The following is a 26103-nucleotide window of genomic DNA, read 5'->3' as shown; positions in this document are numbered from 1 at the left end:
GAGGGGGAGAAGAAGGAAAACCAGGGTGGCTACTTACTGGGAATTCCAGGAATTATGTGTGAATCATTTACTCCTGGAATTATGAGTGAATTCTGCATGAAATATTCTCCGTAGACGAGAAAATTTGCAACTTTTATTAATCCAAATCCCATTGGATTTATACATATTTATAAATGCCCTGAGGTACGTTTTTCACATTTTAGCTTTATTTTTATCAATGAAGGATAAGAAAGCTGCGTGAAGAAAAAACAACAGAATTCTCTCATTCCATTTACTTTGATAGTGTCCTTTGCAGAACAATCTATCTGACAGACAGAAGATTATTGCAAGATAAGATATTTTGAAGTTTATTAAGTAAATTTGAAATTCTTATACAATTAATAAATTTTCGTAGATTGGTATATCCCATAATATATGTGACGTGAGTTTGTAGATGATTTCAAGTCTGAGTATGTGAAGTGACAAATATAAACTCTACGCCTTAAATTAGATATTTTAAATATATATACCCTTTAATTGAATTGAATTAAGAATTTTTTGGATACATTAGAATCACACAGAACCTTAATGTTTTTAATATACTAGCTGATTACCCAGATATTATTAGAATAATTAAATCAAGAAGAGTTAGGTGGGCAGGCCATGTGGCACAAATGGGAGAGGAAAGAGGAGTTTACAGGATTCTTGTTGGGAAACCTGATGGTAAGAGACCTATAGGAAGGCCAATACGAAGATGGAGGGACAACGTTGAGATGGACCTAAAGAAAATCGGTAGGGATGGAAAAGAGTATATAGATCTTGCTCAAGATAGGGACAGATGGAAGGCCTGTGTTGCTGCAGCCATGAACCTTCAGGTTTAAGAAGGCTAGAGAGTTAGTTAGTTAGAGTTAGCTGATTACCTGGCGTTGCCCAGGTATTTATTTATCCCAATCTTCTATTAGACCGGAAAATAATGAATTCTAACTATAGTGTAAAATATAATTACTTTTATTTACAGGTATTTAAAAGTATAAGTACAGTATACAAATTACAAAGTAAAATATTGTACAAATTCACTATAATATTAATTTAACTCAAAACTTGATTATAAGCAACATTTTTAGTTTCACCTCCAGGAGCAAGAATAAATAAATTGAACAGCATTGGGAGTGCTACTATTCATCTTAGCGACCCCGACAACTATGGATTCCACACTAATATCGGTTGTTTTCGATTATTTTTACATGTCACCCCCCTTCCTACCCCCACCCCTAGGAGTGCCAGGGGTGTCTTACCCTCACATTATTTCTTTCCAGATTGTACGTCATATGTGTGCCAAGTTTGGTTGAAATTGCTCCAGGCATTCGAGAGTTATGCCGGAACAAACATACACATATATCCATTTATATATATACAGGGTGATTGGTAATTCGACCTATTCCTGGAAAGGGGTAATACTAGAGCACATTTGCAAAAAATTTGACTCTATGCACCGGGGGTCGGAAATCAATGGGTTTTGAGTTATTGCAGTTTGTAGATTTTCGTGACATATTCCGACTTGAGACCAAAAAACTACTAATTGTGAAAAAAACTACTACACCCTGGGCACTTATTCGACATGTTGCTAAGGATAAGGAATTCTAAGCAGATGCATATGTGCATACGCGGACAACAAACTGAGGCGACACGATCCACGGTATTGAGAAAACGGCACAGTCCGAGAGATATGTAAGCGACATGCGGCACGTGCACCTTGCCGTGTCTCTTCGGTTTGAAAGGTTGCATTGATTACTGAGGGTTCGATTCTAAGCGACACTTGTCTCTTCGGTGTGAATTCTCCCTACTGCTTAAGACTACACCTAACAATCAAACTATCACCACCAATCACCTGTGTATGAAGTACGTGGCCTCACACTTGCAGCATTCAGGACTGGCTAATTCCATTAGGCTTTCAGTGGTCGTACCCATTGCTTTGTGAAAATGGAACATTTGAAATAGTATGATTTAACCTTTAGTAGATGACTGGTAATTCCATCTTACAAGCACATGTATTACCAAATGGACAGCTGGTCAGACCTGTCTTACCACCCCAACATGGCAGCAATTAATGCAACATTTCTTCAAAACTATTTTTGTTAATTTGTATACACATGAAGGTATGATGTACTCGAATTGCGAAGCACTATATCCATTGTTACTTTTATTAACAAACTGAGTATGAAAATGTTGATTTTTTTGCCTCTGAGTATTATGTGGTAGAATTTATAAATGAGCTCTAACTCTTCAACCACTGAGTTTTTATGATAAATTTTACTCTTATAATTGTAATTATGAAAACAAGGAATATGCTCACATGTAGCACCCCAAAATTACGGTTTTCTAAAATTTTGTATTTATCATTTTCTCCTCAAAATTTGGGAGGCAGGCATTACATCTCCTCAAGACGTAGTCTCTTGTAATGCTTTTCTGCAAATTTGGTCCATTCAGCATCCAAAGAGACAATGCTATTAGCGTTTTTTTGTATTTGTTCCTTTAAGTTGGCAACACTGCTTTTGTTATAAATTATTATTTTTTCCCCCAAGAAGTATCATATTTTCAACTCAACGTTACAGGAATGTACCACTGCTACACACTACATTTTTTTACATTCATTCTGGTGTATTGTGATGGCCACATGGGCATGCCAAACTCCTTTCAACACCTGCAATATGCCATTTTTGGACAGAGTGAATCCATGCTCCTTGCATAGTTTTATAATGGCACTATCACTGTAGTTTACGTCGGAAAGTGCAGTTATGTAACCCTCCCAATATGCACTGATTTTCTACGGCATTCTTCCCGATACGTAATGACCACACGTGTCACACACAGTCAACGATCCAACGTGCCCACACGACTGGCAGCTTCGTTCTCTTCCCTCTTGGTGGTGCTACCCAAGATGTGCAATTTCATCACCATAGATTGGAAACAACGTCTGTATTTGATCATTCATTTGTGAGCATTGGATACCTCCAAACTATCAGGGCTGGACCTACAGTTTTAAATGGAATCTGAACCACTGTATCCAACTCAGTAACCCTTGATTACAAGGCACTGGTGCCTTCTGGGATGCCACCACTAGAGAAATCATAATCTCCCTTCCCACTTTAACAGGCTTAGGACTGGCAGATAGTACTTGCATGTCTTGGTAACTTCTGAACAGCAACTTGAAAAAGTCAAAGATAGTACTTTAGTTGATAAGACACAAGAACATGTCTCAACCAATCACGATCCTTCACTGTAAAATGGAGAAACAAAATTTCTCTATTGATATACAGGGTGTTTGGAATGGAACTGACGGTTTTAATATGGACAGAGATAGGGAAGAAAGACAACATACATTTTGAAGGAAAACTCAAAAAGTTTTGTTCAGCAAAGTTTCATAGTTGTACGGCTACCGGTGACGGCGCTAGTATTGCCGAAAGAAAAATGGCGTCGATACTCGAAAAGGCTCAATGCGTGTGGTGGTTTGCAGAGACAAAAAGTGTTGTTCAAGTGCAACGAAACTTCCGACGTGTTTACCACAAGGATCCTCCATCGCGTAACAGTAACCAGGCGTGGAAGGAACAATTTTTTTATCGACAGGGAGTGTAGTGAAACCTCACAGTGGTGTTTAATTGTGTGTGTCAGACGAACGGGTGGAGTCAATAAGAGTGTGGTTCACACGTAACCCGAGGAAGTCAATTCGCGCTGCGAGCAGGCAGCTGTGAATTCCAAGGTCAACTGTGCACGATGTGGTACATAAACAATTACGTTTACACGTGTATAAGTTGCAATTGTTGCAAGAAATTAAGCATAACGACAAGCCAAAAAGATTAGCATTTGCCAATGAAATTCTACACAAGATTGATAATGAACATAATTTTCTATCGAAAATTGTTTTCTCAGATGAAACAACTTTTCACTTGTCTGGCTGTGTTAACAGACACAATGTTAGGATATGGGAATCTGAGAATCTGCATGCGTATGTGGAATATTCCAGAGACAGTCCAAAATTGAATGTTTGATGCGCTTTAACACTTAATGAAGTTATAGGCCCCTTCGTTTTCATTGAGCAAACCATAACAGGAAATGTTTTCCTAGACATGCTTCAAAACTTTGCAGTTCCCCAATTACAACATTTGCAACCTCAAGTGATTTTCCAATTGGATGGTGCCCCACCACATATGAGTCTACAAGAGAGGGAGTATCTTGATACGGAATTTCCGGAACATTGGATAAGCCGTGATGGGCCAATTAGGTGGCCACCATGCTCCCCTGATGTAACCCCTCTGGACTTTTTCCTGTGGGGATATGTAAAATACATTGTGTATTCCGGTGAAAAGGTTCGTAACCTTGATGAACTGATGACCCGTATTCGGAATGAGATTGCTTCTGTCACACCTCAAATGTTACAGAATATGTGGAGAGAGATTGAATTCAGGCTGGATATTCTCCGAGTCACAAATGGAGCTCACGTGGAGTTATACTGAGTTGCAATGACTTGTAATTAATACCAATAAAACTTTTTGAGTTTTCCTTCAAAATGCATGTTTTATTTCTTCGCTATCTCTAACCATATTAAAACCACACACTTTTAAAAACCGTCAGTCCCATTCCGGACACCCTGTATATCTGATAGGTGATATTTGTTGCAAGTAATATCTGGCGTGGTTAAAAATTATGATTTCATTTTCAAGAACCAAACATCACCAACATAAAACATGCATTCATTAATTTTGTTACATCATCAAAATTGTAAAATTCGGGAAAAAAACAGGATTAGAAGAAGAATTCAGCAAGCATTCAAAAAACTAAAGATAGTTAATTGAAAAATATACCAATAAATCATGAAAACATGACAGTACAGTTCCAAAATTGCAAGAGGTATATTGGTACACCAAAATACAAATAACCTGCTTTTGTAACATAAAATGTTAGAACATAGTCATAAAATTTTAATTTCACACAGAAGAACTCAATGTACATAAAGATTAGAAAATGTATACACTTACAACTAGCTTGCATTATAGAATAAACTCTTATTTAAAAACTATGGTTTCTTATTTACCTGATTTCAATAGAGTTGTCTGTTTTGCAGAGAGAATCTTTAAGTTATCTTAAACTATTTACTTAACCTACTAGAATATTATATATTTACATGTATCCTTTAATTTCATACTAACCAGGATAATTCCTTCGAGGCATTGAAAACCTGTGGGTCTCGGTTAACCTGCGAAAGAGAACAGACTTGTAATAAACCAAATAAATGTCAAGATGGTGATATATCTGCCTGAGAGGAAATTATAGTGCAGGAGATCTTGCAACACTGTCAACCCCTTGATTACCTCCCAGTGTTCATCTAGAGATCGGCTACTATGCCCCTTCCCACCAATCCCTGGGAGTAGACCCCGCTCTCTAGGTGAGCGCTGGTTGTATCGAGAGGTTAAGCAGCTCACAGGCAACTGTACAATCCTCCTTTCAGACAGGCATATTACCATCTTTTGGAAAATAAAATTAATTAAGTGGAATAAAAATACTCACCAAAATTCCCGACATGAAACAGGAGATCCATTAACGAAGAAAATCTGTAAAGAGAGAGAGAACTTGTAATAAACAGAATAAATGAAAAGATGGTAATCTGTCTGCCTGAGAGGAAAGGACAGCACATAAGATCTTGCAACACTGTCAACCCCTTGATTACCTCCCAGTGTTCATCTAGAGATCGGCTACTATGCCCCTTCCCACCAGTCCCTGGGAGTAGACCCCGCTCTCTAGGTGAGCGCTGGTTGTATCGAGAGGTTAAGCAGCTCACAAGCAACTGTACAATCCCCCTTTCAGACAGGCATATTACCATCTTTGGGAAAATAAAAAATAGAAAAATAGATTAAAAATGCTCACCAAAATTCCCGATAACAGCTAGAAGATTTATCCTCGAAGCAAATCTGTAACGAGAGAGAAAACTTGTAATAAACAGAATACATGGAAAGATGGTAATATGTCTGCATGAGAGAAAGGGATAGCACAGGATCTTGCAACACTGCCAACCCCTTGATTACCTTCCAGTGTTCATCTAGAGATCAGCTACTATGCCCCTTCCCACCAGTCCCTGGGAGTAGACCCCGCTCTCAAGGTGAGCGCTGGTTGTATCAAGAGGTTAAGCAGCTGGCAGGCAACTGTACAATCCCCCTTACAGGCAGACAAATTACCATCTTTGAGAAAAAGAAAGTAGAATTAAAATACTCACCTAACACGAAAATAATAGAATAAAAAGTATTAACTTTAACTAAATATTGAATATTAAATAGAATCCTATTACTTATCTTATGTATGATTCCTTCCATAATAGTAGAATAGCACAGTTGGTCCTTGTGATCTGCTGCATCTCCATTGTAATAGCTAGTGGCCTTCTTTCCCTTGGAATCTGGAAATGAAGTTACACACTTCCGTAAATATTGCTATGTGAATTATTATAATTACTGAATACATGTACCAAGAGAGGATAATATATTTAGGAGAATCAGAATAGAACCAATCTTTTAATGAATGATAGCAGAATTCTCCATTATTAAAAGACAGGAAGAACCATTGAGGAAAAAATCTTTGCTGCTTCTAAGGACCATAATAAAAGAGCTTTTATGCCCATTAAAATGTATCTTATTCAACATTGTTAAGAATTTTGCCTGCCTTCATGGGAGAATGGTTAATGTATCATCCTAAGAATACCAAGATTCAAATTGTGGGTAAGGGTTGGATATGTGTTCATTTCATCTATTTTTTTGGTTTATCATTCAACCTAAAGGAGATATTACCTTGAATTTTGTGAAGACCAGTGCAACAGCTTGATTTTTCAGTCTCTCCTAGGATGACAAATTAGTCAGATGATATGATGTTACCTTATGTAACACGATAGTCTCGAGCACAAAGCATCAATCTGGAGTGGTTGTTTAAGTGATGATCTGTCTTCTTATCCAGATTTTTCTCATTTGTACTATATTGTTATCCTTACTCAGTACAAGTATTAAGTAAATATAATGTCCTAATGAAATGCAGACCTAATGTTATTACTTTGTTTCAACTTAAATTAAATAGTGCTATTTTATGGTAAAATTGCAAGCTAGATTGAGTAAGAGTGATAATTTAACTTCTGTGAATCTGTAAGATAGAAAAGAAATTAGAGTGGAGAAAACTTTTCTGGGTCGAAAGAATGTTAAAACTGTGCATTATATGATTTATAAACTTACACTTATTTGTATCCTATCACTACTCTTGATATAAATAATCATTAACCTATTTCCTTACTAGTTATGAAGTTAATATTTTATGAGAAGATTGTATTAACTCTGTCTTTCTTTTTTTAACTTTAGAATCAATATTTCATATCCACCTATGGCAAGACAATTGCGTAATGCTTTATTTTGACTGGCTCGCACATTCATGACATGTTCCTTCGTACATTAATATATACCGTGCGTTCATTTCGATCTGCAGCCGAGAGATCGGGAGAAGCGTGGCGGGCGGCGCTGACGGAGATGCCGACATTTGCGGCCTGTAATGCCCGCTTATTTTTATAGACATATGCAGACATTTATATAAATATTGCAAAACGATCACTAACCTGTGTTATAACACGCAAAAGTTCTTCTGTAATTCATCCAAGTTCTGCTCTTATATACACAAAAAAATACGCTTTAGAAACGATGTTAAGAGCCACAGATAATAAAACATTTTAATCATAGTTTTGACCAGTAACGTCCTGCTTAAGTTTATATCCTTGAAAGAGTTTTGTGCCGATGGGGATCGTTTGGAGGTTTTGAATGTGCAACACTGTATCAAGATTACGCTGTAGAAGAAACCGTTAAAAGTCAATAGTGTTCGTGAGCTTCCTTGCAATCCGAAATCTCCGAGCTCGAGTTTTTTGTTCCTTCGCGACTAGATGAAGACAGAGTTGTAAATATAGTGGCGAGCAATGTAAACCAAGAGCGTGTTAATTTCGTACTGTGCGCAAGAGTGTTATTCTTGGTTACTTGCAGTTACTTGTTTGTGTTATTGTAGTGTGTATGTGTGACGTGTCAGTGAGACGATTGGAATGCCAGCCGCAAGATTCACGTTAGAACAAAGATTTTTTTATGTATGACACGTACCTACGTGAAAACAAACTCGTGTCGAGACGTGTGTAGGTAATTTGTACAGAAATTCCCATGCGTTTCAACTCCACACAGAGATACGGTTAGACATCTTGTCCTTAAATTACGAGAAACTGTATCGTTAAATTTTAAAACACCTAAGCAAAAACGACGGATTCTAACCGAAGCAAAACTCGATGATATTGGTGCAGCGTTAGAACGTTCTCCAAACAAACCTCTACGCCGTGTTTCACAAGAGGTGGGCGTGTCAAAATCATCGGCACATACAGTCACTAAGCCTCTAAAATTAAAACCATACTCTTATAACACAGGTTAGTGCTCGTTTTGCAAAATTTATATAAATGTCTGCATATGTACATAAAAATAAGCGGGCATTTCAGGCCGCAAATGTCGGCATCTCCATCAGTGCCGCCCGCCACGCTTCTCCCGATCTCTCGGCTGCAGATCGAAATGGACGCACGGTATATATATATATATATACATTCACATGTACTTCACTTCTGTATGTTGTAATAATCCTGTTGATTTTTAATAGGATTGCTACAATGCAAATGTACTTGTAACTTACGGAGTTAAATATAATATAATGTAAAATTTGTAAAGAATAATAGTTAATAAACAAACACATATGTCGAACTTCATAAGTGGGAATTACTACAAAGGACTGTTCAGACACTGCAAAACAGACAACTCATTGCTCATGAACCATGTATTTTTCACCTGAAATTAAGAGAAAAGATCGTAAGTAGAGATAACAATTGCAAATTTAATAATTGAGAACATATGTTCTGCTCGAGTGTTAAAGGGAGTTGGAAATAGAATATCATAAAAAAAAAAAATTGGCAAAATTTGAATGTAGCATATCAGCATAGACCATTATTTGGTTATAATATATGTTTGTAGTAAAAATGATTAAAACCCTGGATTGTAAGATATTTGTATTATTCAAATTAGCTGAATAGCCAGATAATACTACTGAAATCCAGATGAAATATTTATCTTGATTTCATCATCCCTAAATATACTGAAAATAGCCTGTTTCTACATGAAGCAATGTCTAATGTTACGATTTCCATCTCCATAAAGTCAAATGTTGGCACATATGAAGGCACTTGGCTCAGCAGTGAACTTAACAGACATGAGACGTCAGATTTTTATTTTTTCACATGATGTTGTTTCAGTGTATGTAACTAATAAGTCAGTTCAAATTTTACAATTAAGGTACATATACTAAAGGCCACAGTCCATTTTATAACAAGTATCCTTTTTTGTAAGTTTAACTTATTGTTCTAGGAATTGAAAGTTTTTACATATACATTTGACATGGCATTAGTGCAGTTATCGTGTTCCGAAATTAAATCTTAGTTCTAATAGCACTACAAATCCTTTACAAAAACCAAAATAGTTATTATAAAAAGTATATTTTAAAAGCAGAGAGAAATTTTACTAATAATTACAACATAATAATCCATGGGCCGTGCTGAGTCGAATGGTGTGTGGATGGTCCAACAGGTGGCAGCATAAGTTCAAGGATACGTAGCAGTGCACATACGAACATGTTTGCGTTGCCCAGGCGACAGTCATGAAGTACACTGTTGAATAGCGAGTGTTTCTCATGCGCACGTACTGGGTGACAGGATCGATTGCTAACACATAATTGGAATGAAATAAATTACGTTAATATCTATATGGTATATTTATTATTACAGGTCATTTTGTCGGGCCGGTTCTATAAGAATCACCCTGTAAAATCAAAGTTATTCTCCTATTATAGGTCCTATCAAGCGCACAATGATTTTAAGATGTTCATATTTAAAAAGAAAAAGGTTTACTGTAAATGCTTACAAAATTTAATCTATGCACATATTATCAAGATAAATGTTTATTGTTTTCAAGATGTCAAGAAAGAAGTTATAAAGCTAAGAAACAGTTTCTCCCACTTAATCATTTTGGATTCTTTCTAAATTGAGTTTCCTTCTCAAGCCCTCATTGAATTTGAAGCCTTCCCTGTTATTCTTTACAAGTCTCTCTCACTCACACTGCCTTGTAATCAAGAGGTCCCGGGTTTGATAACCGGTGGAGGCACATAGCACAGTGGTTCGGATTCCACTTTAAACTGTAGGTCCAGTCCCAATTAGCCTTCCTGTGCATAAAGTGGACTTAAAACAACAAATCAATTAATTAATCTCACTCACACTCTAAGGCAGTAAAGATTAAGATATTTGAAAAACCTGTGAATGTTTCCAATATGAAATCATTGAATGTTCATCTTTTTGAAATCTACAAGATGATGATGTGCAGCTTTTTACAGGAGAAAAGGAAGTAAGTATAGCTGTTGTGACTCTGTGTGCTACTAAGTATATTTCTTATTACTACCTTGTTTACAATGTTATTAACTTATGGATCAAAGATATGAATTCTCACAGTTAAGAATCTTGGCAACACAGGGTGCATTGTTGAGACAAAATAATCAATTTCTTATTGTAAGATTAATAATGAAATGATTGGTGAAGACAGTGGACAAAGGAAACTTTTTGCTTTGGAAGAGGAGATCCCATCCATTGTTGTATTTAACTGTAAGCAGAGAAACAGGGCATGCATATATTTGCGAGGACATCCACTTTATTTTTCAAGGACATTGTCAAAGTTATAAGTGCATGTAATAATAATAATAATAATAATAATAAGAGTTGAAAGTTAAGATAAAGTAGAGAAATCAACAAGTAGGTCAAGACGTCAATAGAAAGTCAAGAAATTATACTTGTGGTCAAGAATTTTTGCTATTCCAATGACTAATTGATTGATTTAGTTTATTTTACTTCACTTTTCTTCCTATTTGGCTAATCGCGAAGATGAGGATGAATGGTGGTAAGATAAGGTGGATGAAAGGACATTCGCAAACATATAGGGAAGACAACATGATGTCAGAGCCTCGCTATTCCTCCAAATACAGACTAGGATGCATTAATAGATAAAGCAGGTCTAATTCTCTTGTTAAATACAGCTTCAGTTTTCATCTTAACTGGCGTTTTGGTAGGGTTTTTAATTAAATAGATGTATATTTTCCTAATTGCTAATTTCCAACTTTACCTAAGTAGGGGTTGAATAAATAAAGGTTAAGAAAAATGGAAAAAAGGTCAAGAAGTCCTGAGAAAGCCAAGAATTTTGAATTTGTTATTTTGGTAGACACCGTGTATTCTGAATTTTTAAAAACTTTTCACAAATGGTTAATATTTTACCATTTTCCTACAAAATTTTGCCTGTTTTGTAGAACCAATATTTAAAATAAATTAACATTTGTTGACGTATTGGTAGAGATACATAATTTTGGTAAATAAAAAAGCCAAATTTCGGTACAAAAACTGAGTCAATTTTGGGTTCAAAAGCGGTAAATAAAATAAAATGTCGGTGTTATAGCGGTGGAAAATCAGACGAAGAGCGGACTTAAAAACAAAAACTAATATACAATCTTGTTTCATTAACTGATAGGCCAATTAGCTATGGCTTCCTTTTCTAATGTACTGTTGGATTTTAAATTTACTTCTATTATTTGTGCTATGTGGTTTGAGATTCTCGGGTTACCAGCCTGGTTAATTCGACATTTGCTTCCAACTTTTCGAGCTCATACATTGCTTTCATCATCAGGGGATGTAAAAAATAGAGTCCAGTGTAGGGTTTAATACACAATTATGATGGGACGACGCTTGGATGCTGTCTTCCTATTGGCTCGCTCTGGATCCTGGTGGTCTTATTGGCTGGTGTCATGTTTTTACGGAGGAGTCTGTTCCAGGCATGACTGAGCTTGAGTCCCATGTCCCTGTTGAGATTGGTGCTTTCCGTGAAATGACTATGGCTTCCTTTACTCGTCAGTCTCAGTGACTGGCACATTTGGCTATTATTTTGGTGTAATAAATAAAATCCTGTGTCTCTCGGTGATGCTGCGTTTCACAAGTCTGGTTGGAATAATCTGATGTTGCGCTGATGTTCACTACGTCACTGTTCATCCTGTTTGGCCTATATATGGTGTCCCACACTCACACGCTATACGGTATACTCTTTGAATGTGGAGTTCCAGGTCATCTTTGACTGAACGAAGTAGGGCCTTGGTTTTCAGTGACGATCTGTGAATGGCCTTCACTGCGTGCCTGGCTAGAATTCTGCTCAACTTCCCAGATGTGTGTCCAACGAATGGTAAAACTATTGTAGTGGGGCGTTTCTGTCCTGTGTTGCTATTGGTAGAGGGGCTGTGCGGTGCAGATTCGGTCCTTGTAAGGGCCTTGTCCTCATGTTCGGCTTCTCTGGGTTGTGAAGAATCGTCCGTGGTTGGTCTCTGCTGAGATGAAACTTCCTTGTTGATCGCCCTGTCGATATCTCTGATGTGGTATCCATTCTGCTGTATCGTGGTTCTGAGATGAGTGAATTCTCGTTGTAGATTCTCCTGGTCCGAAATGGTTACTGCCCTGTGGGCTAGAGTTTTCAGAATGGCTAGATGCTATGCTGTATGATGGAATCTATTAGAATTTAGGTACAGGTCAGTGTGCGTGGGTTTTTTATACACACTGTGTCCGAGGGTGTCATCTGGTTTGCGGTGGATTAGGATGTCCAGGAATGGGAGGTAGTCATCTTCTTCTATCTCCATGGTGAACTGGATATTTGAATGCTAGTTGTTCAGGAAACTATGTAAAGCTACAATTCCTATTTAGGTTTTAGATTAGCTTGTCTATTACTTAGTTTTTGTATTACATGATTTGAAAAGCCAGTACTTATGTGATCTATAAGTATTTAAGTGTTATGGTGAGGGACAGATTTAGGTTTAGGCCCACATGAATTTGGGGCAGTAAAATTGTTCAGTCTTGTTTATCTTACACAAGTACTGACTTGGATTGGTCGTGGTGAAACGATTCCGCGGCCACCTTGTGGACGTTGCTGGGAAGAGGGGAACAAACACATGTTCTTTAATGTAACCCCAGATAGAGAAATCCATGGGTCCAATCAGGCGAACGAGGTGGCCACGGAATCGTTCCACCACAACCAACACATGCTGTATTCATTGATGTATAAACCATTTCTGTTACACACACACTTTCTTCACAATTAACGGTTACTGTTATATAACTCATTTATAGAAACCCTGTATATACAGTGGAAAACATTATTTTGAACACATCAAGTGTTCCACCTTTGCAGTATCTATTTTTTAAAGTTAATATTCAAATGGCTTATTGTATCACTAGTCTTTGTACAAATTAACCTATTTCCATACTAATGCTGAAATTAATATTGTTTGTGTTGATTTGATTCAACACTTTTTTGTTTCATATCTTTGAAAGCAAGATTTCATGTCCACCTGCAGGAGCTTAATGTTTAACAAAAAACTGCTATCACAATCATGGCAAGATTCATTTTTATTTTAATTGGCTATTGAAAGTCGTATGCACTTCTGCATTGTAAAAACCACAGGGATTTTTAATATGTTTGTTGCAAATGGAAGTGGTATTTTACTTGCAAAGTAAAAAGAAAATGAAATTAAGTAAAAATAGTAATGAAAATGTTCACAAACTAAGACATCAGTCAAACTTGGCAGTTGGTAACATTCTGCCAAAGAAAGCAAACAGGCAACTCATTGCTCATGTGCTGGATATTCTTCACCTGAAATTGAGAGAAAAGTTTGAAAGCAGAAATGGCAAAGTATTCTTGAAGATTTCTATCATTCTTAATTTACAGTATATATACTCCCACATTTACAGTCTGATGGCAAAATATCCGGAGAACATATCAGCATAGATTCAGTACTTGGTTAATATATATATTTTTCGTACTATAGATGGCCAAAACCTGAATGACACATATGATTCAATCAGTAGGATGCCTGAGGGACTCCCCGTGCCTCCCCGATGACACAGTGGTAACGTCGTCACCTTGTAATCAAGGGGTCTCGGGTTCGATACCTGATGGAGGTATATAGTGGTTCGGATCCCACTTTAAACTGTAAGTCCAGTCCCATCCCTATTAGCCTTTCAGTGCATAAAGTGGACTTAAAACAACAAATCAAACAAATCAATTGTCTGTATTGATTATTTAAGTTACTTACAGTTATGTTAATGATTTTTATGTAGATTGATAACATGCAAGTGGAAAAGGTACAGAGATTATGGTAAATTTCTCGTAAGGGACAGACGGATTTCATCAAATTTACAGGAGAAATTACTTACCGAATGCAGTTTCAATATACTTCTGGAAGTTCGGGAAAGTGTTTTCTCGCATCATTCATTGAACTTTGCCGGTAAATCTATATTTTTCGATATAAATGTGTGACCAATGCACGAAAGCTCTTGCGTCCATACTTCAAGGTGGATGTAGCCTGTGTGTGATGACGTAATCCCGGTCAGTGTTTCCAAACATGTGTTTATGTAACTGAAGAAGGTACGTTTCCGCAAATGGTTCGTGGGGCTATGTATGAATGGTTCGTGGGGCTACGTAGGTATTTTTGGGTGCAGTGGGGTGGAAACACTGCATGCCGAGTACGGTAGTGAAACTGTGACCGCCATTTTGTGTGTTACCAAAGGGAAAAAGAAACAAAGAAAACTTACTAGATATGTCGCAAATAGAGCTTACTTCCGTGAAATAAGCGAAATCCCACCTTCAACAGTGTTTCTCAATGCAGAATACGTAAGTACGAATATTCAAATTAAATGAACTAGCACATTTCAGCTGTCTGTCCCTTACGAGAAATTTACCGAGATTATTTATATTTTAGCACCAAACAAGAGAGAGAATATACAGTAATTATTAATTAAGATCCAAATGTATACTATACTCCTGTAGTAAAGATCACCATCTGTGGAAATCCTGTAAATGCCTCTTATCATTGTAAGTTCAATAAGAATCATCACTGTTCAACATTGTGTGCGCAGGAGTAACAGAAGGTTGTGAGCTTTTACATATGTTATGGTATAGTTCTTTTTGTTTTGTTTTTAATGTAACTTAGAAGTTGGAGATACAGATTTTCAATGTTGGTATCCTAGCAAGAGGATAAGCATTGTTGAGATTAAATAATCAATTTCAAAGGTGCTAAGATCACACAATAAATAAATTCTTAACTATTAAATGGCAAATTGGCAAAGCTGGCCTTGGATAATTTAATAAAGATATTTATTATTTTGCTAGGAATGCTGATATATTTAGTAATCCTGGGTAGCCAAGTAGTTAGTGCTATATTAACCATACAGAATATTCCTGACAGTACAAAATATATTAGAAACAGAAATCATCTCTCATGCAGGGGAATCCGAATGAATGAAACCTGTAAATTCTTTCAAATAATATATTGTCATAAGAAATTCTTTCAAATAATACAGGGTGTCCGAATTTCAACTGTCTGTAACTCCACATGTGTTTGTGGCATCCAAATGAATTATGCATTAATGAATATAGATAGTCCTAAAGTTTCTGTGAGCAAAGTAGTAATTAGTACATTTAGAACATTTGGTACATTTTTAGTACATTTACTACATTTCTACATGTGCCCCACGAGTCACACAGAGGATGTCCAGCTGATTCTCGATTTCCCACTAGGTTGCCTGTAGAATGTTGGTTGTCCCATGTAATCCTATCACGAAGCGGTACCAGAGTTGTCTCTTTGGTTGAATACACCATGTCCTTGACATCCCCACAGGAAAAAAAAGCGAGTGGGGTAATGCCAGGTGCATGTAGAAATGTACTAAATGTACTAAAAATGTACCAAATGTTCTACATGTACTAATTACTACTTTGCTCACAGAAACTTTAGGACTATATGTATTCATTAATGCATAATGAATTTGTATGTATCAAATACGTGTGGAGTTACAGACAGTTGAAATTAGGGCATTTTTAATTCAGACACCCTGTATATTGTCATAAGAAACGCAGAACATAACACACTGTTTGAACTGATCAAACTTACATTTTATTTTCTTTCTGCTTAATATGCATCATTAATTTGGATCCCAATTCAGTCACCTATTTCTGGTAGATTTGTTTAAATTTCTTGTAATCTTTAAATTGGATCTGCAGGTTGGTCTATCGAGACAATAAGAGTTTCTTGGCATGATGTTGGCCCCCTTCATTCATTTCAAGTTGAATCTTATATGTACCTTCATATTTGTGGAAGGTGAACTGTGGTATGTGTTTATACTATGTTGTTCCTCCATCATGGCATTTTAAATTTTTTCCTGTCTTCTGCTGGTGTCATAATTTCTTCATTTAATTTGCAGTTTATATATTTTGCTAATTCTATGTAATAAAATGGTTGGAAAGGATCTGCACTAATATTAAAATTTTGAAATACAAACAGGAAAAAATACAACTACCTCCACCCGGGAACTAACAAAGCAGTGACGCAGTACCATCTCCGCTCCTGAATGTATTATACACTTCAAGTCCCTGATCTCCTATGAGATTTAACAATATTGCCACTTTTACTTTATCGGGCTTCTTACTTTTTTTGACGCGATTAAATAAGTGTCTAACTTATTTCTCCATTTCTGCCAGTTCTCAGCAACGTTTCCTGAAAATTGCAAAACAGTTGGCATGTTAAAAAGGTCCCGGGTTCGATCCCCGGCCGGTTCAAATCCGGGAACTTTTCTAACGTGCCCACCCAGCGTGGAATAACATGGGTACCTGAGGGAAACCCTGGGGGGTAAAGGCAGTCAGGGGCGTGATGCTGATCACATCACCCTCACTCACGACCGTATCAAGAAAGTGTGGGGTGTTACCCCCACACCCCTATACGCCTCCATGGTGTGGTCTATGCACAGGGGAGCACTTTACTTTTTTTTTTATTTTTTTTTTTTATAGTTGGCATGTTAAACGTCTCCATGTTTTCAAGATAGGATCTACTTTCTACTTACGAATTTTAATGCATCCATTTATTTCAACTGGCAAACCCCACACCTGTCACCATGTTACGTACTTTTATGTGTTTTTATATTATTAACAAACACACATTATCCAGTACTTAGGCTATTTATTGGACACTATGAGTGTTGCTTACAGTACATGTAAGTTGCCATGATTTTACAGTGGCGTTACTAGTGTTGTCAGAACATATATGTTTTATCATTATAAAGCCCATATGTTTCAGTTCCAGATGCTGCACCCTTAGTGAATGAAGACAGAGTGTCTTCGAAATTAATCGGAAATAACCATTAAATTGTGCAACACAGAAATACAACATTTCACATAAGTAATTTTTAAACCGCATCCATCATGAATATGAAATATATATTTTTATTGCAAGGTAGAGGACTCTTAAATGTTTACTACTTTACCAAAGTATGTATGTGTGTGATAATATATTATAATATATTACAGATCATTTAATATTAATTTTGCAGGTTAGAAACATATGAGAATGCTCGCAAGGTTTTAAATAAGGCTCGAGAAAATATACCAACAGATCGTCAAATATGGACAACTGCAGCAAAGTTAGAAGAAGCAAACGGAAACCAACATATGGTGGAAAAAATCATCGAGAGAGGTAACTGAAAATACAACACTTGAATTAGATATCATGCCTTGTACTCTTGTACATAGAAGTAAATATGTCTTTGTAAAGTGTGAGAAAAGGAAGTTAATTTATTTGATGAATATAGAGGAGCAGCCACAATGATAGTGATTAGTTACATATTTAACAGAAAAATGGATTGGGTTGAGATGTCCCCATAAATGTCCTTGAACAAGAAGAGAAAATTATGGATGTTGTCATTTGTTTACTTGACAAGAATAATTATGTAAAGTACCATCCACATATTGAAGGGTAAAATTGCAATGCAATTATAGAGTTTGCAGATGAGAGATACAGTTGTAACAAGAAGAGAACTTTCAAACTAAAGTGGACAGTCATTTTGGTTATGTTGGTAATACTGATAAATACCCCATTCTTCACCAAAGCAGCACTTTCATTTTACTCCTTTATGGTTATCACAAAAGCAGGTATTCACACATAATCCATGTTTATCTGATCAGCTCGCACAGTTGTAAAAGTGTCTGTTCTCTTTCCACATTTTGCAGCATATTTTTCATAGTGTTCGTCATCAAATGACAAATAACTGGAAATGATCATATTTGGTGTTATTTGCTGACACGGGAACAAGAAGCATGCTGTATTTAGTGAATTTTTTTTTTATGTGTACATGAAGGATCATCAGTCCATAAGAGCATGTTCACTTCACTGGAAAACACATCACTGATGCTGGTTGGTTCAGAGTCACTGCCTGAATATCCTTTCTCACTAGACCAGCACAAATGCTGTAATCACCTGACATTTTACTTCCATGGCTTGAATCCAAAGAGAGATCACTACAGATATTTTGTCCAGTTCACTAATTGTCATGTTCTCAACATCAATACTTTTCCTTGATTAAGTAATAGACTGATTCAGGTTACGTAGGTTTTTTCATTCTTATTGAGCATGAGTGATTGATGTGTTGTTTTAAGTCCACTTTGTGAACAGTAAGGCTAATTGGGACGACCTACAGTTTAAAGTGGGATCCAAACCACCATGTGCCTGCACTGGGTATCGGACCTGGGACCCCTTGATTACAAAGCGATGACGCTGCCACTGCACCATTGGGGAGGCCCTTATTGGGCATGAAAATTATAGTATCTGATTAGAAGCAACAGTCAACCGAAGCTGTACCAGATCTGCCTTTTCCAAGTCAAGGTGTTAAATCAAATATGTATCAGATTTTTTAACACAAGAAACTGTCTGAAAAATACATCATTATTCACTACATATTTATAAACAACATGTTCGTTATTTTTTAGCAGGTAATATTTCACAATTGTCACCTTGCATCATCATACCCAACTGGGTAGGAAGAAAAACACTTGTATTGTGTATTTCAGTGATATTATCATTAATTTCTCTCACAATGCCATTACAAAAGTAATGAAATTTGTGCATTTTACATAATTTCCAGATATTCAGACTCTTCAAATTTGTTGTACAGAATTATTGCAGACTCTTCAAGACACCTGATCTGCAAAAAAGTATCAGCTGGTATCAGTAGAGGCATACAGATTTTGTTTTTGACGTAAACATGAAATGTGAAGTAACACATTGTAATGTTAATTTTTCATGCTTCTGAGATGTATTCTCCTACCCTGATTTGTCAAGAAATAATGTGAAATGAACTGCAAAATGGAAAATATACTCTTATACACGAAATTTAGAGTTTACCGACGGGACACTTTCTGAAGGTTGAATTGTCCTGTGAGTTATGCAATTCATGAAAAATTGATTAATTCTGCTGCAAATATTTTAGAAGCAAAAAAGTGGGCCCCCTTTATACAGGAATAAACTTAATACTCTGGTAACTACATAAATGTGATATTAGAAGGGATATGTTTATTTTGTGTAATAAGTGCAGTTTTTAAATCAAATTTAGGATTATATTCACAATTTTAAAACCAAAATGTTATTTCATATGCTGCTTTTGATCCGATTTTTAATCACTATAACACCGACATTTTATTTTATTTACTGCTTTTGAACCCAAAATTGACTCCTGTTTTTGTGCCGAAATTTTGATTTTTAATTTACCAAATATATGTTCCTTTAGGTATAAGCAAATAAATTCCAATCGATAATTTCTGATACATTGACATCAGTATTGTCTTGCCTCTAATATTTTAGTTAGTATGTCTTCTGCCTGTTATTATGTACATATAGTGATGCTGTAGAAGAGTACACTGAAATTGAAAACTTATTCCAGCTATATCTTCCCTGAGTGCGAATGGAGTGGAAATTAACAGAGAGCATTGGTTTAAAGAAGCAATTGAGGCAGAAAAATCTGGTTCAGTCCACTGTTGCCAAGCACTGATACGTTCTATTATTGGCCAGGGTGTGGAAGAGGAGGATCGTAAGCACACGTGGATGGAAGATGCTGATGCTGTAAGTATCATTGGAGTTCATTCTATATATTTTTGAGGTTTTAATATTTTGAATATTTATTTGATTCAGTTTTACTGATAATACAGTGCGTTCAATTTAAAAGCGGTACGTAAGGTATATTTGAGTCTTGTTTTTGTTGTTGTCGTCCGTTATGTTCCGTCCGTTCCATTATGCCCATTGTTACAGGAAAAGTTTATTGTAGCCGGAGAGAGGGAAGGGGAGGTGACGAGGACGGAGGGAGGAGACGGATGCATTGTCAGTTTCAGGTGTTCCACTGTACTGCTGGGTTGTGTTTGTTCTTCATTGAGTTGAGTGAGTGAGAAATTGCCCTCTACGATGCCATTTAGTGTTCAGGAACGTGCCTTTATTGTTGAACAATATTTCAGAACAAATTCATTAAAAAAAAAGCTGCAGTAAATTCACGGAAATGTTTGGTAAGAGTGCTCCGACTGTAAGTTTAATTCAGAAAATGGTCAATAAATTCCGTGAGACAGGGTCTGTATGTAACGTGAAACACCGACGTAGGAGGACTGTACTAACACAAGAGGCAGTGACTAATGTTAATGAAATAATGACAAGATCTCCCCACAAACCTTTACAATGCCTAAGCCAGGAGACGCAAATGTCTGTAGGATCAGCCCATACAGCAGTGAGGAAAATGTTGAAATTATATCCATATCGAATTCACGTTTTTCAAGAATTAAAACAAATTGACTACTCTAATCGTGTGCACTACTGTCAATGGTTGAAGGACTTCATTGGGAATGACATCACTGTGTTGGACTACGTGTTCTTTTCCGATGAAGCATGGTTTCACCTGAATGGTTACGTCTCTTCGCAAAATTATCGAACATTGAACTCTGAAAATCCCCATCTTTTCGTGGAGTCCCCCTTCCACCCCCAGAAAGATGGTGTCTGGTGTGCCATATCCAAGCGGCGAGTGGTAGGAACCATTTTTTTTTTTATTTTTTTTTTGAAAACATTAGAAACTTACCAAAACATTATAATGCAGTTTGTTGCAATGTTGGAACCAGAGGAACGTCTGTGCTGGTTTCAGCAGGATGGTGCAACTCCGCATACTTCCAACGAGACTATGGCTATGTTAAGATATTTCTTTGGACACGGGATTATTTCAAAGGGACTGTGGCCCGCCAGATCCCCAGATCTTTCAAGTCCGGACTACTTCTTTGGGGGGGGGGGGGGTTGAAGCAAAAAGTATACACGCAGAATCCACGCACCTTAGAAGAACTGAGGCACCACATCACTGAGGAAATTAGGAGTATAACTGTAGATGTCCTCCATAATGTTGCAAGAAATATGGAGAAACGTGTTAACATGTGTATTCAAGAATAAGGTTATCATTTTCAACATTTGCTTTAAGAATCTTACTTGTATATTTTGTATATTTTATATTTGTGCTCCATACCGCTTTTAACTTGAACGCACTGTATAATGTATGAACTAACTCTCTAGCCTTCTTAAACCCGAAGCCTTATGCTGCAGCAACACAAGCCTTCTGTCCCTATCCTGGGCAAGATCAATCCAATCTTTCCCATCCTTACCGATTTCCTTTCAGTCCATCTCAACGCTTTCCCTCTATCTCAATCTCCCAGGTACTGCATCAAATCTCCCTCCAAAATCACACGGTGCACGGATTTTCGTTCGCCAATAAAAATAGGGGGAAAAATGCCAAAAAAAAAAACCCTGAAAAATGGACACATACTTTAAAATGACCATGGTTGTTTATGAGTGGGAATGTGTTAATTATTATCTACTAGGGATGGGACCGATTAATCGGTACTCTATCGGTATCAGCCGATATAGGCATATTGGTGTATCGGTAAAATTACCGATTATTTTACTGATCCGATATATCGATTATTATCTGATAATTTAGTGCAAAATTCTGCCATTTTGTTGTAATTTTTATGGATAGTATCCATGCCCTACTTTCTAAAAAAGTAAATGTCTAAATATGCAATTTATCTTGCACTGCAGTCACCTTGAAACACACATTTGTCAGTGAACCTTTCAGGTTCTTCAAGGACCATTTCTAATTTTATATCGGATTGGTAGAATATCGGTTATCGGTATTGGTAAATTTTATATCGGTACTTTATCGGTATCGGCCAAAATTTCATATTGACCCATCCCTATTATCTACTATCAAGTTTCCATCTTCATCTTTGTCAGCTGTTTTTCTTTGTATCATAGTCTACCAGTCTGGAAAACCTGGAAAAGTTAGTTAATTTACTTTTTCTGGAAAAGCCATTGAAATGTCAGGAGAATTAATTTGTTTCTGGAAAAATCAGTGTTTTTGTAATAGGACACTAAAAGTAGGTTATTGAACAAAGAAAAAAGGGTAAGCAAGAAATTTAAAATTTGTTGGAGAAACTATACTTCAATTTGATACACTGTGTATTACTGTTAGTATCAGACCCTGGTATACACAGGAGGGAGCTGATTGTGCTGCAGCCCTTCCTGAAATTTTGAGAAAATCAAGATTTCCATATGAAACAGTAAAGGAACCAGGGAAAAATCTGTAGTAAATGCAATCCCCCCTTTAAAATGACCATCTTTTCCTTTGAACAAGTTTTAAAACCAAGATGAAAATTGTAATTACAGAATATTTTATAGTGTTTTCCTCCCTCCTAGAATACAGCTGCATGATGTGCACCTTTACAATTACAGCCTCTGATAAAAAAATTCTGCATGCACTAGTGTTCACAGTAGAAATTGTATATTTAATATTACAGGGATAGGTCATATTTGGAATTGTTTTCATTTCATTTTTAACTGTTTTCAAGATCTATCCACTCTTTTCCATCCCCACCGATTTCCTGTAGGTCTATCTCAACATTTTCTCTCAATCTTCATCTTGGCCTTCCTGCTGGTCTCTTACCGTCAGGTTTCCCAACAAGAATCCTTTAAACTCTTCTTTCCTCTCCCATTCGTACCACATGGCCTGCCCACCTAACTCTTCTTGATTTAATCATTCTCATAATATCTGAACAGGAATGCAAATTGTTCAGTTCTAAATTACTATATAACCTTCTCCACTCACCTGTCTCATCATCCTTTAGTATTTTCAGAGGCACATTTTATATTACACACATAATGTAACCAATGCATATTTGTAACTTGTATATCAATTGAGTACAATTGGAATTGCAAAACATTTCAATATGTGCTCCATTTATGGGATATCCTGTTGGTATTTAGTTTCTTGCTATGTATTCCTCATCAATTTAGTTTGAATATTTGATTGATTTGAGTTATTTTACTACCTTTTTCTGCCACTTGTGGCTAATCACGTCGTTGAGGGCAAGTAAAGATACGGTGAAATTGATGAAAGGACACTTACAAAGAACACCCAAGCCCATGCTGGGATTTGAACTCTGTTTCCCTGGTGTCATAGCATGCTGTGCTAACCACTCCACCATGGAGATCAGCTTCATCATTTTTGATCGGGGACATTGTGGAGAGGAAAGGTTCAAACTTGTCAGTTCACTCCCTTGTAAATTGGCATCATTCATTTCAAATTAGAAGAGAAGGAAAATAACTTATTACTTGATGGTCGTTCACAGAAATAAAGTTCAATTAATGGCAGAGTTAAATAGTATGTTTGAAAAATTGAGTGTAAAATACATGAACCAGTTAGTAATTCCAAAATTTTACATCCTTTTTCTCTCTCTCTCTGTCTCTCTCTCTCTCTCTCTCTCTTTATCTTTCTCGTTCTTTTCTCTCTCTCTCTTCTCCTCTTCTCTTTCTTCCCATTCATGAATAAAAATTAGGGATGGGCCGATACGAAATTTTGGCCGATACCGATAAAGTACCGATATAAAATTTACCGATACCGATAACTGATATTCTAGCGATCCAATATAAAATTAGAAATGGTCCTTGAAGAACCTGAAAGGTTCACTGACCTCTTTAATAAATGTGTGTTTCAAGGTGACTGCAGTACAAAAGAAGTTGCATATTTAGTTATTTACTTTTTTAGAAAGTAGGGCATGGATATTATCCATAAAAATTACAACAAAATGGCAGAATTTTGCACTAAATTATCAGATAATAATCGATATATCGCATCGGTAGAATAATCGGTAATTTTACCAATTACCCGATACACCAATATGCCTATATGGGCCGATACCGATTAATCAGTCCCATCCCTAATAAAAAAAACTTCAAAAGAGAATTTTTTTTATTGAATCAGGTTAGGAAAAGTGTATAATCACTATGCACTTCAGTATGTCCAGTGTATAGAGTGTGAAATAAAGAGAAATCTTAATAATTATTATAATAATAGTCTAAAAATGGAAGAAAATATATCTTTCCTAATTTTTTACTTAATAATAATATTAAATATTAATATTGCCATCATTCTAGTTGAATCAAGAGCCTCACCCCCTGTGCAGAAATTCCTGGGGAATGTTTTGATGCTTTGATGCTATTTTTGCAATGGTTTGTATAAATTCAGCAGTTAAAAACTATTTGAACTGCTATGTGACTTTATCTAGTAATCTTATTATTTTTTTAACTTCCTTGCAGTGTGCATCACAGGGAGCATACGAGTGTGCAAGAGCAATATATGCTCATGCCCTGTCAATTTTTGCCAGTAAAAAATCCATCTGGCTACGTGCAGCATACTTCGAGAAAAACCACGGAACGAGGGAGTCATTGGAGGCACTGTTGCAGAGAGCTGTAGCCCATTGTCCAAAGTCTGAAGTACTATGGTTAATGGGAGCTAAGTCTAAATGGATGGCTGTAAGTTTTTATTATTATTATTTATTTTTGTAATACAAGACATGCTGTCAGTTTCTATTTATACATTTTTGTCTTGGCTTTACAAATACAAACTGTGACAGAATGTTAACAGTTGTGGTAGGAAGCCCACAATGTTGCATGCATATCAAGTTTTTGAATGGTGCAGAACGCTCTGTCGATTGTCTTTTTAAATGTCATAGTGGCCTCCTGATGAGCTCGTGGTCAGTTAAAGCTATTTTAAAATTGTCCAAAGTCTCCTTCAGGACAATGCTCCAGCCCACATCATTTCTGTGAAGCAGTGTCGGGCCAATAAATGCATTCTAGTGCAAAAGTGCCCTCCATATTCACCAGATTTGGCAACATTTGACCTTGTTTTCTTTCCAAAAGTCAAGAACGCTTTGAAGGGTACCTAGTTTTGCTCCTGAGAGGAAGTGAACAGTGGAAATCTTGAAGAGACTGGCAGAGAATGAATCAGTGTATCCAAAAATGGAAGAGTTGCAGTATTGAAGAAGATATAAGTTAAATTGTGATGTTTTCGAATAAATTACATGTATAGCCCCAGTCAAGTTTTCTTATTGACGACATCGCACCAGTAATTATGTAAAAAATATACAGTGCTTTTCATGGTTATAGTGGCTAGCACTCCTGTCAGTGAGAATGCATCTGCCAGCAAACTGGGTACAACATCCACGAAACTGGAACCACTAGCTATGTAATGAAATAAGCTCATGCAATTACATAGACAGTTACAATTAAAATGAGTACATACCTTGTTACAAGAGGTGTTGGAAATGTTGTCCTGCATTTATGGGATTTTTTTTAGGAAATTTTCACTAACACGTACCAGTTCATTTTCTGAAATTGCTTCGGTTTCTCGCCTGATGTTTTCTTTCAGTTCTTCTAATGTGTGGTTTCAGGTTTAAATCTTGGTAGCTTGCCACACACACATCATGGAAATGTTGTTTCTTTTGTAAGGTTCCAGAGGAATTTCGAGGAGTATGTTCCAACCATGCTCCAACATCGTCTAGTTTCTCCTCATTAAGCACACACTGTTTTAGCCTTCACGTCTTATCAAGAACAGACCCCTTTTCCCTAAATTCACGAGTTTTTGAACACTGTCTGTGTGGAACAGGAACATCTGGAAATTCTGCTCCATGATTTCCCTAACTTCCCTACAAGAATTCAAATTCATAATGATGCAAGAGTCGTACATAAAAATTTGTTGTGTTAAATCATACGTTAATACCAGGT

At 36.5% G+C, this 26103-nt stretch overlaps 1 protein-coding gene across 1 annotated transcript in view; it reads left to right on the top strand.

The window, feature by feature from the left end:
- The window catches only part of Prp6 (pre-mRNA processing factor 6), a 98151-nt gene that overhangs the window by 32025 nt on the left and 40023 nt on the right, over positions 1–26103 (top strand). The window contains exons 9-11 of the mRNA XM_083115267.1: positions 17522–17664; positions 19904–20082; positions 24637–24852. Coding sequence (XP_082971393.1) covers positions 17522–17664; positions 19904–20082; positions 24637–24852 — 538 coding nt within the window. The remainder of the gene's footprint in view (positions 1–17521; positions 17665–19903; positions 20083–24636; positions 24853–26103) is intronic.

This window comes from Lepisma saccharinum, chromosome 30 (assembly GCF_977018435.1).
Source record: "Lepisma saccharinum chromosome 30, izLepSacc3.1, whole genome shotgun sequence".
NCBI lineage: Eukaryota > Metazoa > Arthropoda > Insecta > Zygentoma > Lepismatidae > Lepisma > Lepisma saccharinum.
Note: the sequence above shows the minus strand (reverse complement) of the source record. Positions and strands in the feature narration are given on the sequence as shown.